This window comes from Odocoileus virginianus, chromosome 4 (assembly GCF_023699985.2).
Source record: "Odocoileus virginianus isolate 20LAN1187 ecotype Illinois chromosome 4, Ovbor_1.2, whole genome shotgun sequence".
Taxonomy (NCBI): Eukaryota; Metazoa; Chordata; class Mammalia; order Artiodactyla; family Cervidae; genus Odocoileus; species Odocoileus virginianus.
In genome coordinates this window covers 82,698,638-82,717,436 of record NC_069677.1, presented here as the reverse complement: position 1 = coordinate 82,717,436, position 18,799 = coordinate 82,698,638, and the positions used below count along the sequence as shown (strand labels likewise).

At 47.6% G+C, this 18,799-nt stretch overlaps 1 protein-coding gene across 11 annotated transcripts in view; it reads right to left on the bottom strand.

The window, feature by feature from the left end:
* Positions 1–18,799, bottom strand: part of ADARB1 (adenosine deaminase RNA specific B1) — a 112,921-nt gene that overhangs the window by 37,894 nt on the left and 56,228 nt on the right. For 6 of the 11 annotated variants that reach the window (XM_070466881.1, XM_070466875.1, XM_070466876.1 and 3 more), the window contains 2 exons: positions 515–589; positions 312–350 (listed from right to left, as the gene is read on the bottom strand). In XM_070466881.1, the coding sequence (XP_070322982.1) occupies positions 312–350; positions 515–542 (67 nt within the window). In that variant the 5' untranslated portion in view covers positions 543–589. Of the gene's footprint in view, positions 1–311; positions 351–514; positions 590–1,960; positions 2,091–18,799 lie in introns of those variants that run through there. The other 5 variants (XM_070466877.1, XM_020875157.2, XM_070466879.1 and 2 more) reach the window with 2 other exon arrangements.

Sequence of the window (18,799 nt, the reverse complement as noted above, 5' to 3'; positions counted from 1 at the left end):
GCAGTGAGGAGGGGCTTCAGCCAGCTCCAGCCCCGAGGCTCATCAAACAAGACCAAGAGACTCAGGTGAGCCCTTCCTTCAAAGCGCAGGACAGCCCACTGCATCTGAAGATTCTAGGCACTGTCACCTACACGGCCAATCTCAGAGGCCACCTTAGATTTACACAGACGGAAATCAGGGCCATTGTTACGAGAAGCATGCAGGGACACAAAGCATGCGGCTTTATGGCGTGTGTGCCTGGAGGCTGGGCCCCTCCTTTCAGCCATATGCACTGGGGCCCCAGGGCGAAAAGAATAAAAATTCAGACAAACCGCTATAAGGAAAACGCCCACAGCAGACTCCGAGACCTACTGTAGAGAATATATGAAAATTAAACACGTGCCACTGTGAACAGGCTGTATCAAAGGAAAAAAAACCACCCTCCCCAAATCAGTCCCACTGCATAAATTTACAACACTAAGATTTTAATAGAAAAATGAGCCACTTGACACTACAGGATAGGCCTGGATCTTACTCATGTTTTCTTCATCTTCTACATCCATGGCAAAATACTCTTGAGGGTTTCTTGTCTGGCGGAGGCTGTTTCTGTCTGAAAGACATCAAGAAGAGCACATTGAGTGTACAAGTAATGTAAGTCTCCTCTGTGGGAAAATGGTAAGACAGGATGGTTAGGTCTGCCCTCTGGATAGCATTTTGACACTCCCACGTCCTGAGCATGTACCAGTCCTGGCCAGGACTCTGCAGCTGGAGTGGGGGTGGGGGGTGCAGCAGATTTCAGGCCACGTTGCAGAGGGCAGCCTTGATTCTGGGGGTCAGAACCATGGAGAGCTCCAAGCCAGGGCAGGATGAGGACCTATGCATCATAGACTCCTCATCAAGATAGACCCCAGAAAGAACTCAGGCCCAGCTGCCATGTGATCTCTGCTCTGGGAGACTTCAGTAGAGTTAAAGCTGTGGAGCAAGAACAAACACACCTCAGCATTCACTCCACCAGTCCCCTCTCATCTTGAGCAGCATCGCATGGATGACATTAAAAAGCAGGTAATTCCTCAAATCTGATCTAATTTCTTAACCATGTATAACTTATTATTTTGTTGGCAGGAGAAACCACAGGAAATCCTCAAAGAACAATTATTCCAATTATATAATTTTTAACAAATTCAAGAGTTTCCTCTTCCTAAATATTTTGGCTGTGCTTTGCAGGATTATACTAACATATTTGCTGCTGTTTGGTTGCTAAGTCATGTCCGACTCTTTGTGGACCCAATCGACTGCAGCACGCCAGGCTTCTCTGTCCTCCACAATCTCCTGAAGTTTGCTCAAATTCACGTCTATTGAGTCGGTGGTGCCAGCCAACCATCTCATCCTCTGCCACCCACTTCTCCTCTTGCCCTCAATCTTTCCCAACATCAGGGTCTTTTCCAATGAGTTGGCTCTTCCCATCAGGTGGCCAAACTATTGGAACTTCAGCATCAGCCCTTTCAGTGAGTATTCAGGGTTGATTTCCTTTAGGATTGACTGGTTTAATCTCCTTGCTGTCCAAGGGAAGACTCTCAAAAGTCTTCTCCGGCAGCACAATTTGAAAGCATCAATTCTTCAGCAATCAGCCTTCTTTACAGTTCAACTCTGACATCGTACATAACTACTGGAAAAACCATAGCTTTGATTATGGTGGCGAACTGATATCTCTGGATTTTATTTTTTTATTTTTATTTTTTTTATATCTCTGGTTTTTAATATGCTGTCTATGTGTGACATAGCTTTTCTTCTGAGGAGCAAGTATCTTAATTTCATGGCTATAGTCACTGTCCACAGTAATCTTGGAGCCCAAGAAAATTAAATCTGTCTCTGTTTCCACTTTTTCCCTTTCTATTTCCCATGAAGTGATGGGATCAGATGCCATGACCTTTGTTTTTTGAATGTTGCATTTCAAAACAGCTTTTTCACTCTTCTCTCTCACCCTCATCAACAGGCTCTTTAGCTCCTCTTCACATTCTGCCATCAGAGCGGTATCACCTGCAGAGCTGAGGGTGGTGATATTTCTCCCGACAGTCTTGATTCCAGCTTGTGCTTCATCCAGTCCAGCATTTTGCATGATGTACTCTGCATATAAGTTAAAAAAGCAGGATGACAATATGTAGCCTTGACATATTTCTTTCCCAATTTTGAACCAGTTAGTTGTTTCACGTCTGGTTATAATTGTTGCTTCTTGTCCTGCATACAGGTTTCTCAGGAGACAGGTAAGGTGTTCTGGTATGCCATCTCTTGAAGAATTTTCCATAGCTTCTTGTGATCCACACAGTCAAAGGCTTTAGCAATGAAGCAGAAGCAGATGTTTTTCTGGAATTTCCCTGCTTTCTCTATGATCTAACTGATGTTGGCAATTGGATCCCTGGTTCCTCTGCCTTTTTTAAACCCATAATAAAGACTCCCATCAAGTTGCCATTGAGGAAAAAAAGAGATTGGCAAATTTTGTAGTAACATGTTGCTTTGTATACAAATTAAATTATAAATCAGTAAAAGGAAAATTTATTGCTTTTAAGAAAATGGTGACTAAATGAGCTAAATCATGCTTATATCTTATATATCCCTCTCATATAACACATATATAAAATAGTTTCCAGGACAATCATTTGTTGATAACATTAACCCTTACTGTGTATCTAGCAAATACACAGTTAAATGAGTTAAAAGTTGAATGGGTTTCTGTTTTTTGGCTGTGCCATGCAGCATGTGGGATCACAGTTCCCCAAGCAGAGATCGAACCTGGGCCCCTGCAGTGGAAGCACAGAGTGCTAACCACTGGGTTGCCAGAAGCCCCTATGAGTTTCTATTTAGACTCCTTTATTCAAGAAAGTGTTTCATATAATTTTTAAAGTACTAATATTTTATATTCATGAATTACTTCAACATATATTTTCTGAAAATTTACTATATGAAAAGCACAGTACTGGATACTATAAGAACCTAAAATGAATGACAGACCCCGCAACTGAGAAACTTAAATAAAAATATTGTCTGGATAGCTGATATATTAAGGAATTACTTTTGATCATTTTAGGTGTGGAAATAGTGTTTTTATCTTTTGGTAATGTATAACGAAATACTTACAGATGAAATGGTACCTGGGATTTATTATAAAGATGATACAGTGCAGTGGGAGAAAGTAGATACGGGTGAAACTGAGGAGCTGGCAATGCTGGTGCTGCCGGGGACGTGGGGTTCAGGCTGCAGTTCTGTGCTGGTGTGTTTTAGCCTTCCCACTATGGAGACTGTTACTAAAAGCAATTCCCTTGAGCTCTAGAATGGACGTGAGTGCTGACCGCCCCTCACCCGGGGGAGGTATGGATGCTCTGGGGAGCCTCGTGCGCTGGCTGCGCAGAGCCTGGAGGGGAGGGGCGTTTGGGAAGCACAGAGGCTGAGTGAGAAAGGACTTACAAAGCGCTGCTGAGAGACTCGGAGGACCAGTCCTCGAAGCAACCACACGAGCCGTCCAAGCACCCTGCTCTCTCTGGCTGAGAGCTGGATTCAAAGCGGGCAGAGGGGCTCACGTGGTGGGAGGTCAGAGGGCACGTCCGTCCCCTCCCCTTCAGCCCGACTGAAAACCCCAGACGGCACAGCACAGCACAGCGAGAAGGCTCGGGCAGGGGTAGGGGAGAAGACGGCAGAGCAGCTGGGACCCGAGGATGGTGTGGCTGTGAGTCCCGCAGTCTTGTTTGCATCGCCACCCCAGACCTGGAGCTGAAGGCACCAGCAACCTGCAAGCACCAGTGAGCAGACCAAAACTCCCAACAAAACTGTCTCTCCGGCCAAGGGGCCAGGAGAAGCCCTCCCAGCGGGACAGGAGGCTGACAGACTGAACTGCCCCATTCCAGCCAGACCGCAGCCTCCCACCCAGCAGGAACATGGGGTGGGGGAGCCTTGAGTCCCATCCCCTCTGGGCTGTGATGACCCCTCCCACCCCACCTGCGATGCAGTCAGGGAGCAGAGCTGGGAGCCTGGACCACCCCCACCCCGTGGCACCCAGGTGCTTGCCCCCTCCTCGCTGGGGTGGCGCAGGAGGCCCCACCCAGCAGTGCCAGAGGAGGCTGGGGAGCCTGGACGTGCGCTCCCACTGGCGGCAATGAGGCGGGTCTCCCCTCCTTTACAGTGAAACAGAGGGTCAGGCAGGATTCGGATCCGGTAACATAATACGTCCAGGTTGCACTCAAAGTCACTCACCAGACTGAGAACCTCAACCTGAATGAACGAAGGCAACAGACGCCTACCCCAGGACATCAGCATTATCTGAGAAGGGCTTTCAAGCGGCAATCAAAACAGAAGTGGGAGGAACCAGGAACCAGTCTCAACACAGCCTACACAGCCCACGTCACCAAGACAGACAGGCAGACCACACAGAACAGAACAGGGGACTCGGAGACCAGCCCGCACAGCATACTCATTCACTGTTGACAAAGGCAGAGGAGCCACACAGTGAGGGGAAGACAGCCTTGTCCACAGACAGCGCTGGGTCAGCCAGCCATCTCAGCTCACACCCGACACAGGCCCTCGGAATGAACCACAGGCTTAATACAAAGCATAAAACTAGAAAATGTTCACAAGAATCATACCCCAAACTCAGGACTGGGCGAACAGTCTGCAGACTAGCCATCAAATCCATAGAAGAAGAGAAGGATAAACTGGAACCCATCAAAATTTAAGGCTTTTGCTCTGTTAACAACCCTGTTAAGAAGATGAAAAGACCAGCTATGGACTGTGAGCAGATAAGTGAAAATCACGCATGCAACAAACAGAACAAAACTCTCAAGAACAGAACACACACTCACATGAGAAAGAGACATTTCACCAAAGAGCGCAGACAGACAGAAACACACGGGAAATGATGTCCATCGTCATCAGCCACAAGGGAAAGGGCCTGAGAACCACAAGCACCCACCACACACCTACGAAAACGGCTGAAGCAGAGGACTGACGACCCCAAAGGCCAGCGAAGACAAGGGGAACTGGATCACCACACAGCCACTTGGGAACCGGCCTGATGGGTTCTTAAAACCAAACACAGACAGCTATCCCAGAGAAATGAAGACTTACATTCACATAAAAAAAAAAACAACAGCATGGGAGAATGTTTACAGCAACTTTATTCATAACAGCCCCAACCCAGAGACAACCCAGATGCCCTTCTGCAGGTGCCCGGCTGGATACATGTGGACCGTTCACACCTGGAGCACCACAGACAATAAAAAGCAACCAACCGTCAACAAGCAACAACCTGGGTGAGTCTCCAGAGGACTCAGCTGAGTGGATAAGCCAACCCAAGGGTCACATACGTTACACCTATTTACACACTGGGAGCCTCCGGCAAGCCAGGATGAACTGCGCGGGTCACTCAGACACAGATTTCTCTCACTAAACGCACACTGCCCACTGCACACCCCAAGGCCGGCTGAGGCCAAGGACAGGGACACAGAAGGCCGACGACCCATTACATGGGTTTTTGACGGCAGCTCTGGTCGACACCCAACCCTGCATAGTTCAAGGGTCAACTTTCAAGGGTTCCTAAAATGAGACAATCATAGAAATAGGGAGCAGAGCAGTGGCTGTGGGGGTTGGGGAGGATGTGGGCATGGCTACAAAGCACAAGGGGGTCGGGGTCCTGGTGACATCAGACGCTCTGGACCTCTTCCCAGGGTCTGCCTCCCACTGAGACCGCACACCGTGTAAAGGGAACACAATTCCCCTGTATTCACAGCTGCACGTGAATGTAGATTCTCTCAAAATAAAAATGCCAATTTAAAAGTAGGCAGAGGTATGTTCATATTCATATGTAACTAATCATGACTGGTGTGCTGAGAGGCTGGCTTCCCTGGGGTCTGGGACGAGGGGAACACACGCCGCCAGTGACCATGATGGGCAGTCTGAGCCACAGGAGGAGTCCTGTGGCCCCAGAGTCCACTCGGTCTACAGGTCGTGCCTTGTTTTCTTGCTCTTTCATACTCAAGTCCTATAAAAGGACAGGGAAAATGTCTCACAGTAGAAAATAGCCAGGCTGTGCACTGTGCCGGGGAGTACGCGTGTAACAGAATGGAAGCCAGAGACCTCTTGCAGGGTAGAAGCCGGGATTTCCAGCTTGCGCAAATGCCAGCTTTCATACTGAAGGTTATAAAACAAAGCAAAATGGCAAATACAAGCACTTCAGAGCATTTTACATAACCATTTTTTTTTCATTCTGAAAAGCACCTTATATGGCCTGGACCACAAACACCTAAGGATGAAAACCCCATCAAAAATCCCATATGGACAAAATTCCAGGAACTGCCAGTTAAAGAAAAGCTCTATTTGATAGCAACATTCGAATAATTTCTTCATTTTGCAGGATTCCCCCAAAGCATTAAGAAGTAGGCAGTGAGGTATGGAAAGACTATTAAACTTGGCATCAAAAGACCTGGGATTTCAGTTTAACTTGGTTCCAGTTATAATTTCAACTTTCCTTTTTTAAAGTAGAACTAGACACACTGACGCTGAAGTTTCTGTGGAGAAATAATCAGATTTGAATAATTAGGAAAACTCTGAACTGAGGAGCGACGAGGTGGGGCTGGTCCTCCTAGACTGGAAAGGATGTGGCCCCAGAATGTGCTCACAGCTCATGGACACAGAGCAGAGAGACAGACTCGGGACAGAAGGGCTTCCCCACCACTGACCAACACATTTTATAACGAGTGGGGCCGGACCTGGGGTGACCGCTGGAGGAAGAGGAGGCTGGGCCCTGGGTCAGGGTCGGTTCTCTGTGGGTTTGCGTCTGACTTCCATAACTCCACCCAATGGCAAAGCTTTACTTTCTAAGTGGCTGGTGGGTAGATGGTCATCTGTTGTGTGATTCCTTACACACTTGTAGGTGTTTCTGATGTAAGACAAAGTATAAATAAATACATAAACTATAGCATTTCTCTCCGCATCTTATCTCTCACTGTAGAAACACCAACATGCACACATGTCTCCCCTCTCTTGGTGAAAAGAAGGTTTTCTGGAATAAAGCACAACAAACAGGACTTATTCACATTCACGATGCATCAGAACATGAATTCTCTGTTGTGCTGGAAAAAAAAAAAAAGCTATCTTGAGGAATTCACTAAAAATTTAAAAAATGTTAAGAGAGACAGTAAACTTGACAAAACTTACTAGTAATTATTACTCATTTTAATCTACCTTATGCTCTGAAAAGAATGGTTTTGAAAAAGTTTTACATATTCTTAATGACTGTTATGGGTTTCAGTTAGGAGCCATACACTACAACATTTTAAAGAGAGAATTGTTAAAATGAAGATTCTTCATGTTAATTCTTTTTACTATAAATCAATCAACTTGCTAAGGGGCTTCCCTGGTGGCTCAAATGGTAAAGAATCTGCCTGCAATGCGGGAGACCTGGGTTCAATCCCTGGATTGGGAAGATCCCCTGGAAGAGGGCATGGCAACCCACTCCAGTATTCTTGCCTGGAGAATTTCATGGACAGAGGAGCCTGGCAGGCTACAGTCCATGAGGTCGCAAAGAGTAGGACACAACTAAGCACAGCACAGACTAATTTTGCAGCTATGGGAAAAAATTGAATGCTGATTTTTTATTTAACAAATGTGACTGAAGTACAAAATTCTTTAATTTAAAAAATAATTTCAAATTCAACAACTTAATCATGCATGCTTAGAGAATGCATTCATGACTTGCATTTTGCTTCCAATATTTTGCTTTCTAAACATAGTATCACTAAAATATTCAAAACAATCAACTTATAACAGTTTACAATGAAATATTTTCCTTTCTAGGAAACCACCCAAACAATAGATGTTCAGTTCAGTTTACCTTTAGAGACTCAGTACACACTGAACATGGTAAGGCAGACTGTGTACAACAAATAAGGTTCAAGCACTAGGTTCAGAAAATGTAGTTTTCCTAGTGAAATGTAACACAGAATAATTAAAATATGCACAGCAACCAACAGGAAAACTCTTGGAAGCACTTATATCAAGCTTGCAGAAAGTGAAGCTAAAACACAAAAGACAACTGCTTTCCTACATACGAGCAATGAACTAAAATTTGACATAAAAAACAATATTGTTTACATTAGGATCACTCCCCCAATGAAATAAATTTAACAAAATACGTAAAAGATCCATATGAGGAAAAGTACAAAACTCTGATGAACAAAACCAAAAAACTAAATAAGTGCAGATATAATCCCTATACATGGATAGAAAGACTCAACAATGTTGGTGTTGGCTCTTCCCAACTTCACCTATAGATTCAACAAAATCCCAATAAAATCCCAGCAAGGTATTTTGTGGAAATCAACTGACTTGTTCCCATGTTCATATGGAGAGGCAAACACCTGGAGCAGCCAACATAATGTGAAGGAGAAGAACAGAGGGGCCCTATCTGACCTCAAGACTTATTGTGTATATGGCTATGGGAATCAAGACAGATCTGCACAAAGATGGTGGAATAGAAGGAATGCGCTCATCTCCTCCTGCAAGAGCACCAAAATCACAACTAGCTGTTGAACCGCCATCAACAGAAGGACGCTGGAACCCACCAAAAAAAGATACTACATCCAAAGACAAAGAAGAAGTGTACAACCACAGTAAAATCAAACCCCATACCTGTTGGGTGGGTGACCCACAAGCTACAGAACAATAATACCAAAGAAGTTCCCCTGCTGTTGTGAAGGTTCTGAGCCCCACAACAGGCTTCCCAGCCTGGGGATCCAACAAAGGGACTGGGAATGCCCAGGGAATCGGGCTGAATGAACTTTTGGACCAACCCAATACAGTCCACAGACCTAACCCCCACGTTTCTTTTAGAATTTCAACTATCAGACGAGGCTCCCCACTGGAGGAGCTCCTCCCCAGGGAGCCTGGTCCCCACTCATGCTGGGAAGCCCATCAGTACAAGTGCAGTAACATGCACCCACACATGTGTCACAGTCTATTCTGGGAGCCCTGGGCCCTCTGTCCACAACTGCTGCTCATCAGAGGTCAGCAACTTCCCCTCCCTGTATCCTCCCCTGGCAGACATGTTATCTCCTACTCTTGCCAGAGACTGGCTCAGATCCTTCCTTCCTGAGGCAGACATGGAACTCCTCTCTCTTCACTCACCAAAGGGCACTTCGGGTGGCCCGCTGCAGAGCAGTCTCAAGGCCTACCATCCTATCACCCATGCCTGCAGACACAGGCCCCAATCCTGGTGCTGGCACATGAGGGTGCCAATAGCTACTTGTTGCATGAAAGGATGCCTGGGTGGGTGGGTGGGTGGATGAGTGGATGGACTGGATGAATGAGTGAATGGGCAGGTGAACTAATGGACGGATGGATGGGTGGGTGGGTGGTAGGATGAGTGGATGGACTAGATCAATGAGTGGGTGAACAAATGGATGGATGGATGGATGGGTGGATGGATAAGTGTTCTCCCTCCCTATGCCTCCAGCTGGCACAGTGCTCTGCCCCTCACAAGGAGGTGTTCTCTCAGCAAGACAGAAGCAGGGAAGGAGCTTGAAGCCTCAGGTTTCTCCATCTACCAGAAAAAGTAGGCCCAGTCTCTGGTGCCCTGTCCTCCGGCGGTACTCAGAGGAGGCTAACCGCCGTGGGTCTGGGCTTCCATTTCTACAACAAGCCCCATGCCTATCCACTTCTCCATTCTGGAAAGATGGGGGCGCCCAGATGACCTGAGCACAGGAGAGCAACCATCACAGAGTGTACAGATAAGGGTGCTATAACACTCAGGACCCAGCACTCACTAGGGAAGCCCATAATCCCAAAACACAGGAGCCTGTTCACATGGGGTTCCTCCCCTCTCAGACCCGTTCTCAGCTTCTCAGCCAGAGGCCAGGAGTGGAGGAGGCCACAGTGGAGCTGGTGGCACTGCTTGGGGCCTGGGGAGGCTGGGGTGTGCTCCACTGTCCCCGGGCGTGACCTGGGCTCCAGCCCACCTTGGGCCTTGGGCACAGTGCCCACCAGAGCAACAGCATCTGCCTCACAGGTCCTGGTTGGTAATTAAACTGCACATCACTCTCTTCTAACTGCAATTCATTTCCTGATGACTGAGTTAATCCACTGGAGTCTCATCCACAGCCACAGCCAACACCTGCCTTGCAGAGGGGGTGACCACAGGGATAATTCAGGATCGGTGAAAAACCACTGAGACCCCAATACTGAGAGCAAGTCGCCTGCTGCTATGCTGTACTGACAACCAACGACATTTGAAAAGCCACATGTCACACCAGGCTTTACACGTGACTGGGAGCACCTTAAAATTACACAATACCAAAGACTACATTTCAAATCCTGTAAAATGCTGCCAGTTTGGTATAAACGGGATGGCCAGTCCTAATAACACTCATAAATTTGAAAGGCGTTTTTATTAGTTTCAAACATAGGGTGTGTGGAAAACAGGAGCAGGCATTCACGTGTGCCCCACTCATCAGCGGTGTCCACGATGAGCATGCACACACAGTGTCCACCATGAGCATGCACGTACAGCGGCCACCATGAGCGTGGACACATAGCGATGTGCAGAGAGCACAGCTACATCTCCTTACACTCAACCTCCCAAGATGCTGGTCTGAAAATGCAAACAGCTTTCCTAGTGCAGAAAAAGATTCCAGCACACGTGAAGACATTCATAATTTGTGTACGGTGGGGTTCACGCAAACCACTTGAGTTACAGCAAGCTTCAAATGATGACACAATTGTTCTTACACTTCTCAAAACTTTCCCCAATTTAAATGTCTAGTGATGAAGGACCATGGGAAAAAAGGGGGCAAGTCTAAATTTAGGGTCTTTGGATGAGAATTCTTGCAGTTTTGGCTCCTGCCTTTGTCTCAATTCCCTGCTGCTTGTCTTCCTGCCATCTTGCTCTCCCACACCTGACTGATGCTGTCACCCAGGTGCGGGAGCAGCAGGGACACGCTGAGAGGCAGCACCCACGTGCCCTCGGGTCCCGGACAAGCATGTGGGCACAGCACCCCTGGAGGTCTCGCACTGTGAGCCAGCCCCGCTGCTCCCACAAGTGTGATTCTCTGTGTCGGTCAGCAAGATGCTCACATCGAAAGGCTGCCAGTATCAAGATGGGTTTCCTCCTCCTCCTCCTCTCGGGAAGTGAACTAAAAACTGAGGCTCATTCTATTTCCTGGAGAAGTGACTGTCTCCCGCTGCAGAAGACCCCGAAGATGCGGTGCTCCTGAAAGACCCTTTCCAGCCCTGTCGGCTGCTGGGTAATGAGGTGGCACCCAGAAAACACCCAGCTTTTCCCTCAGGAGGGGCGTCTTTGCACTGATCACATTTTCTGTTAGTTCATGCATGTTACATGGAGACAGCAAACTCTCAACATCTCTTAAAGCAGCAATTTGCCTCAAAGCCAGGAGTGTGTGATTTTTATAGTCAAGGGCAACTTCTGAATCTGGTGTTAAAAAAAAAAAATGATTTTAACATTTTAACACATTAAGTTGAATTATAGACTGAAATCGTCTGAAGTGGTGAATTGAATGCTCTCCGCGTTTTTAAAAGGCAAACACCTAACAGTGGTAAACAGCATGAAGAGCAGTTTTAAGGCTGGAAAAGTCAGTAAGGAAGCGTGTCAGCAGAAGGGAAATTACAGAGTACCCGTCTCTAGAGGGAGAATCCCCCAGGACTCCAAGCTGCACACTTCTGAGACTCCATAAACATCTTTCTAAACAATATTTTAAACCTGGAAGCCAACGGGATCTCTAGACATGTTTCCAGACATGTTTTTTTTTAAATCTGCCTTTGTAAGCTGGCCCCTCACTGACATTCTGTGAAGTGCCAACAGAGAAAAAGAGGAGGGCTTTAAATGGAGAGTTGGGATCACCGGCATCAATAAGATGAATTCACAGCACAAGTCAGAACACATTCCCACAGCGCATTTGCATCCAGGATCTGCATTTCAGAATAAAAGAGGACGACTCACCTTTCCTCTCGGAGCGTCTCCTGCGCCTCCTCTTACACCGGCGGCCCCTGATGCTGAGGACAGTCCCCATAGCCTGGGTCCCCGTGATGAGCAAGCCAGCCCGGGGCAGCTCAGCCCTAGTCTGGCCCCGCGGCCACTGGGGTGGACGCTCAGCCAACCCTCTGAGCTGCACAGCTGTGACGGCCGCCCAGGGACACGTGGGAGGGCGGCTCCTCCCCTGCCCCAGGCTCACTCATCAGAGGCAGACGGAGGGGCCACCAGCCGGAGGGTGACCCGGGACCCTCAGCCCTGAAACAGAGGCAGGGACATGACCCTGAAGGGGGAGGACAGACATGCTCTCCCCGGCAAACAGAATCCGACCTGAAAAACCCCAGCATCTTCAGAACACACAGAGCCCTCCAGTAATGAAGTGGAACCGCCAGGAGACCAGTTCATAAAACACGCTGCACAAAGTAATGCGGCCAGGCAGAACCACACAGGGGGCCAGGACCCCGTTTCCTGGGGACAACGCCACTGACCTGCATGTGGGCAGCCAGGCCAGGCAGAGCCACTCACCCCTTCCCAGGCAGCCAGGCGCACAGGCACGCACGCGCGCACACACACACACACACACAGTTACACACTCGTATGCGCACACACAGAGGCACATCTCGGGGCACGGGACCCCCACACTCGGGCTGGCCCACGCCCTTGGCCCCCCTCATCCAGACAGGCTGTGTAGACAGTCTCCCACATCTAGGGGGCCCTGTCCTCCCAACAAAAGGCAGCTGCAGCTGGGAGGACATGAATGGCAGAGTCCTTCAACCAAAGAGAAGTCAATCAATGTGTCAAACTCTTCTTTTCAACATGACTGACTGTGTCTTGCAAAAAAGAAAAAAAAAAAGTTCCTTTCCTGGTAATGCCAGCATCCCTTCTACAATTTAGTATTCCAAAGGTGCACACGAATTAACGCCAGATTCACCAACTGCACGCAAAGCTGAGCCATGTCTTGTCACATCGGGCAGCTTCTATTACCTTAGACCTATGGGTGTGCCCATCCAAATGTGCCCCACAGAACAGGTTGCCCTGCACAGCCCCCTCCCCAAGGCTCCAGGCAGTGGGCACCAGGGGAACAAAATCCACCCCTGGCCTGGGGTGGGGGTGGGGCAGGGGGACCAGAGTGCAAACCCGAGCGGTGGGCTAGCTTGGTGGGCAGAGCCCAGGGACTGTCCCCAGCCTCGGTACAGCCGTTCATGCCGCTGATGGAGGCAGTCATGCTAACTCTGCTTTCCTGGACTCTGTCCAGTATTTTCCCACGTGGCATCCATACGCCACACGGCACATTACTTTAACTGTATTTTCTTTCTGTTGATGCTCTGGCATGGGGAGAGGCCTTGCTGACCCCAAGAGAGACTGCCCCTCCCCAGTGAGCCGATTCTCAGAGACAGCAGAGGGCTCAGCCAGGGGCAGTGCAAACCCCAGTGCCCACCACCATCCAACCTCTCCCCAGACCCTTCTGCCTCACCCCAAGGCTCCCAGGCAGGGACCGTGCCACCGGAAGTCACTGTTCCAGCCCAGAGCCTGTCAGCATGACCCGAACTGGTTGGTCCTGCGTGGCTGACTCTGTTCCCATGTTGTTATTCAGTTGTTAACACAACAAAGCTGCGTCCGACTCTGCAACCCCATGGACTGCAGCACGCCAGGCTTCCCTGTCCTTCACTATTTTCTGGAGTTTGCTCAGATTCATGTCCACTGAGTCAGTGATGCCATCTAAGCATCTTGTCCTCTGCCACCCTCTTTTCCTTTTGTCTTCAATCTTTCCCAGCATCAGGGTCTTTTCCAATGAGTTGGCTCTTCGCATCAGGTGGCTAAAGTATTGAAGCTTCAGCTTCAGCATCAGTCCTTCCAATGAATATTCAGGGTTGATTTCCTTTAGGATTGACAGCTTTGATCTCCTTGCTGTCCAAGGGACTCTCAAGAGTCTTCTCCAACACCACAGTTCAAAAGCATCAATTCTCTGGTGCTCAGCCTTCTTTATGATCCAACTCTCACATCCATCCATGACTACTGGAAAAACCATAATTTTGACTATATGGAACTTTGTAGGCAAAGTGATGTCACTGTTTTTTAATATGCTGTCTAGTATTGTCATAGCTTTTCTTCCAACAAGCAAGTGTCTTTTAATTTCATAGCTGCAGTCACTGTCCACATCGATTTTGGAGCTCAAGGAAAGACAATCTGTCACTGTATCCACTTTCCCCCCATCTATTAGGCATGAAGTGCTGGGACCAGATGCCATGATCTTAGTTTTTTGAATGTTGAGTTTTAAGCTCTTTCACCCTCATCAAGAAGTTATTTAGTTCTTCTTTCCTTTCTGTTATTAGAGTAGTATCATTTGCATATCTGAGGTTGTTATTTCTCCTGGCAATCTTGATTTCAGCTTGTGATTCATCCAGCATGGTATTTCACATGATGTACTCTTATGGCTCAGCTGGTAAAGAATCTGCCTGCAATGTGGGAGACCTGGGTTCCATCCTGGGTTGGGAAGACCCCCTGGAGAAGGAATGGCTACCCACTCCAGTATTCTGGCCTGGAGAACTCCATGGACTGTATAGTCCATGGGGTCACAAAGAGTTGGACATGACTGAGCGACTTTCACTCACTCACTCACTCTGCATAGAAGTTAAATAATCAGGGTGACAGTATACAGCCTTGATGTACATACTCTTTTCCCAATTTGGAACCAGTATGTTGTTCCATGTCTGGTTCTAACTGCTGCTTTTTGACCTGCACACAAATTTCTCAGGAGACAAGTAAGGTGGCCTGGTATTACATCTCTTTAAGAATTTTCCAGTTTGTTGTGTTCCACACAGTCAAAGGCTTTAGCATAGTCAATGAAAGAGAAGTAGATGTTTTTTGGAATTCTCTTGCTTTTTCTAAGATCCAACACATGTTGGCAATTAGATCTTGGTTCTTCTGCCTTTTCTAAATCCAGTTTGTATATCTAGAAGTTCTTGGTTCACATACTACTGAAGTGTAACTTGAAGGATTTTGAGCATTATCTTGCTGGCATGTGAAATGAGTGCAGTTGTGCAGTAGTTTGAACATTCTTTGGCATTCCCTTTCTTTGAGATTGGAATGAAAACTGACCTTTTCCAGTCCTGTGGCTCTATTGCCAAATTTTCCAAATTTGCTGGCATATGAGTGCAGCACTTTCACAGCATCATCTTTTAGGGTTTGAAATAGTTCAGCTGGAATTCCATCACCTCCACTAGCTTTGTTTGTAGTGATGCCTCCTAAGGCCCACTTGACTTAGCACTCCAGGATGTCTGGCCTGAGGTCCATGATCACACCATTATGATTATCTGGGTCATTAAGACAGTTTTTGTATAGTTCTTCTGTGTATTCTGGCCACTTCTTCTTAATATCTTCTGCTTCTGTTAGCTGTCCCCATGGCAACTCCCCAAAGGCCTTCTCACTGCCTTATCCCTCCAGACCCCACTGGGTGCTACCATGTTCTGCAGGGCATGTGTGCAGCCAGACCTCTCCAGGGCACCCACTGCTCACAATGATCCCGTGGGTGCAAGAGGACACAGTTTGGTTCTCAAGACACCTGGTGTGATGACATTGAGTCCATTTAGGTTCTTTTCAACTAAAGGGCAGGTAACAGTCTATGAGACACAAGGGCAAGCTAGCTTCCTACAAGCATGTGCACAAGCCCACTTCACACCCACTATACATTCATATCAAGAGGCAGGCAAAGTGGCAGTTACATGCATACAGCCTTCACTTCATAAACTGATAGCGTGCTTTTTCTCATCAAACGACATGACTCAGTGCACAATGAAACTTCATCAAGTAATAAGTGCCACATTCTCAAGAGTAAGCGTGAGGCAGAATCCACCAGAATGACAGGGCGAGCAGGGCCCTGACCATGCCAAGCCTGTGGCTATGGTCAGGCAGGGCCCTCAAGGAGTACCATGCTTCTCTCTGCGTCTTAATTTATCTCACAGCCACTCCACACGGAGTCCCCAGAGGTGAAGTAGTGACCTCTCTCTGCATCTATCATAGTCTTCTTTCTTCCCATCTCCTTCTTTCACCTTTAGGATTATTTAAGAGAAGCATAAAAATAGAATTCCCATGTTCATGAGAATCAAGAGATTCACAGCAGAATGGCAATGATTTGCTGTTTCAGATAGGGATTCCAGAACCATTAAATTGACAGTTTATAATCTAAAAAAATACTTCAAAGCTCTTTTTCTAATTTAAAAATACATCAATTTTGGACTTCAGCGGCCACATCTTTGCAAGTTAATAACTACTGAATTCCAAGAGAAAGTCATAAATAGCCAGACACCATTTAGCATCTGACATTGCTGGTACCTAATTAACTTTATTTTTATCTAGGTCCTAGAGTAAAGACACCAAAATTTAATGTTCCTAGACTATTAATCTAAAATAAGACTCTTGAAAACTATTTTTCTACCCTTACAAGAAGGAAAAAAAAAGTTTATTCCATTAGAGTTCTAAACCCTCTAAATGAGTCAGTTATTCATTAGTTACTCATGTATAATCAAGACATGGGAAATTGTAACAGTACTTGATTTAATATTAATATTATGGCACCTGAGAAATATCTCTTAGTAAGAAAAGCAGCACTCACTCACCCCCTCATCCCGCTGTCCCCTGGGGAGGAGTGGGCGTGGGGCAGGGCGGAGGAGGCAGGCAGGGCCGGAGACCAGTGCCGACAGCCCCAGCGGCTCCGAGCCCGCCAGCGGACGAGGCGAGACACAGCCAGATCCACACAGCGGAGTGGAGCAGCACAGCGGGCAGGCCGGCCTGATGGCTCGGGTCTGCGGCAAAAGAGAAAGGAGGCCCGGCTTTCAGCCTGAGAGCACAGAAGGACGGAGCTGCTGAGTTCAGAGGCCTGTAGCGGGCTGGGGGTGCGTCACTGGGAGTTCACTCTGAGGTGCCAAGCTGGAGATGAGGTAGTCCGCCAGAAGATGCGGGGGGACCTGGGGTCTGAGTACAGAGAGCAAGAGAAAGGTCTGGGCAGGTGTGGGACTCACCTACAGAGAGGAGGTGAGAGTCTTGAGTGTGGATGGGATACCCGCTGCTGTTGGGCGGTGAGGAGAGGGAGCAGCCATGAGGTGGTGTGCATAGGACAGGTTTATCCAATGACCACCACCTGCTGGTCACTACCGTGCTTCAGCTCACTTAAACATCACCAAATCTCAGTAAAGAAGACTCTGCATGACCGCACGAGGGGCACCCTGGACACAACCACCATCTGTTTCATGACCAGAAGGGATGCCAGTCAAGCCTCTGCGAGGGGAGTTGTGCAGTGCACAGCCTGCATGAATGTACAGTGCAGCCGTGATGACAGCATAGAGGTCTCCCTGCTGAAGCCCCGCTCTACCTCCTACTAGCCTGGGGACCACAGGAACTCCTCACCCTCCTGGCTCCCAGGTGACAGTGAAGGTTCCCGCCAGGCTTGCTGGGGAGACCAAGTAAGGACAGTGCGCAGAGCAGGGCAGGGGCCCCTCAGCTTTAACTGCTCTTGTATTAGCAGCACCGCTTTATAGAGGAGCCTGCCAGCTAGAGAGGCTAAGTGACCTGTCCACAATCACAACTAGGCAGGCAGCAGGACCTGTTCAGAACCCAGGACATGCCCAGCTCAGACCCAGCAATTCAACCTCTGCAACACAGCCAACACAGCAAAAGCATGGCCACTCAAGTTTACTTTTTAGTACATTAAGATTCTACAGTACTATCAAAATGACATGCACATATTTCTTTAACATTGCACATTTCTACTTTCTATGACAGAAGAGTTTCAAGCAGACTAAGGTGACTGTAGTTGTCTGTCTACTTGCAACATTGCTCCACTCAGGTAAGATCATGGATTCAAGTAAGCTTTTACCATTTTCTTTTAAAGTGACTTTACCAAGGAACTTTGGATTAAAATAAAAATCTACACAGCTTAAATAAGTAAAGCAGGTGTTGAATTTGAAAACAAAAATCAGGGAGACACTTGAACTGAAATTAGGTCCAATACCCAATCATGGTGGACAGTGACTACAACCATGATATTAAAAGGTGCTTGCTTCTTGGAAGAAAAGCTATGACAAACAGGCAGCGTATTAAAAAACAGAGACATCATTGGCCAACAAAGATCCTTATAGTCAAGGCTATGGTTTTTCCAGTAGTCATGTATGAATGTGAGAGCTGGACCATAACAAAGGCTGAGCACTGAAGAATTAATGCTTTCGAACTGTAGTGCTAGAGAAAACTCTTGAGAGTCTCTTGCACTGCAAGATTAAACCAGTCAATCCTAAAGGAAATCAATCCTGAATATTAATTGGAAGGCCTGATGCTGAAGCTGAAGCTCCAATACTTTGGCTACCTGATGGGAAGAGTCGACTCTTTGGAAAAGACCCTGATGCTGATAAAGATTGAGGGCAGGAAAAGGGGGTGATACATGAGATGGTTGGATGGCATCACTGACTCAGTGGACATGAGTTTCAACAAGACAGTGCTCAAGAGCCAGAAGACAGTGGAGGACAGGAGCCTGGCGTGCTGCCATTCATGGGGATGCAAAGAGTTGAACACAACTGAGCAACTGAACAAAGTCACCTATAGCAAGGAAGTAGCCACAGATGGTGGTAGGCAGATGGCTCAAGTGTTCCATGGATGATGGAGGTGATCCACAAGTGGCCATGGTGGTCCTTGGATGAGTGCCCGCAGCAGAGGCCATCTCAAACCCAAGAGGCCTGGGCTGTGCAGGGAGGGCTCGGACACCTAGCTAAAGATGAAAGGAAAGTCTGAAATAAACACTGCCATCAA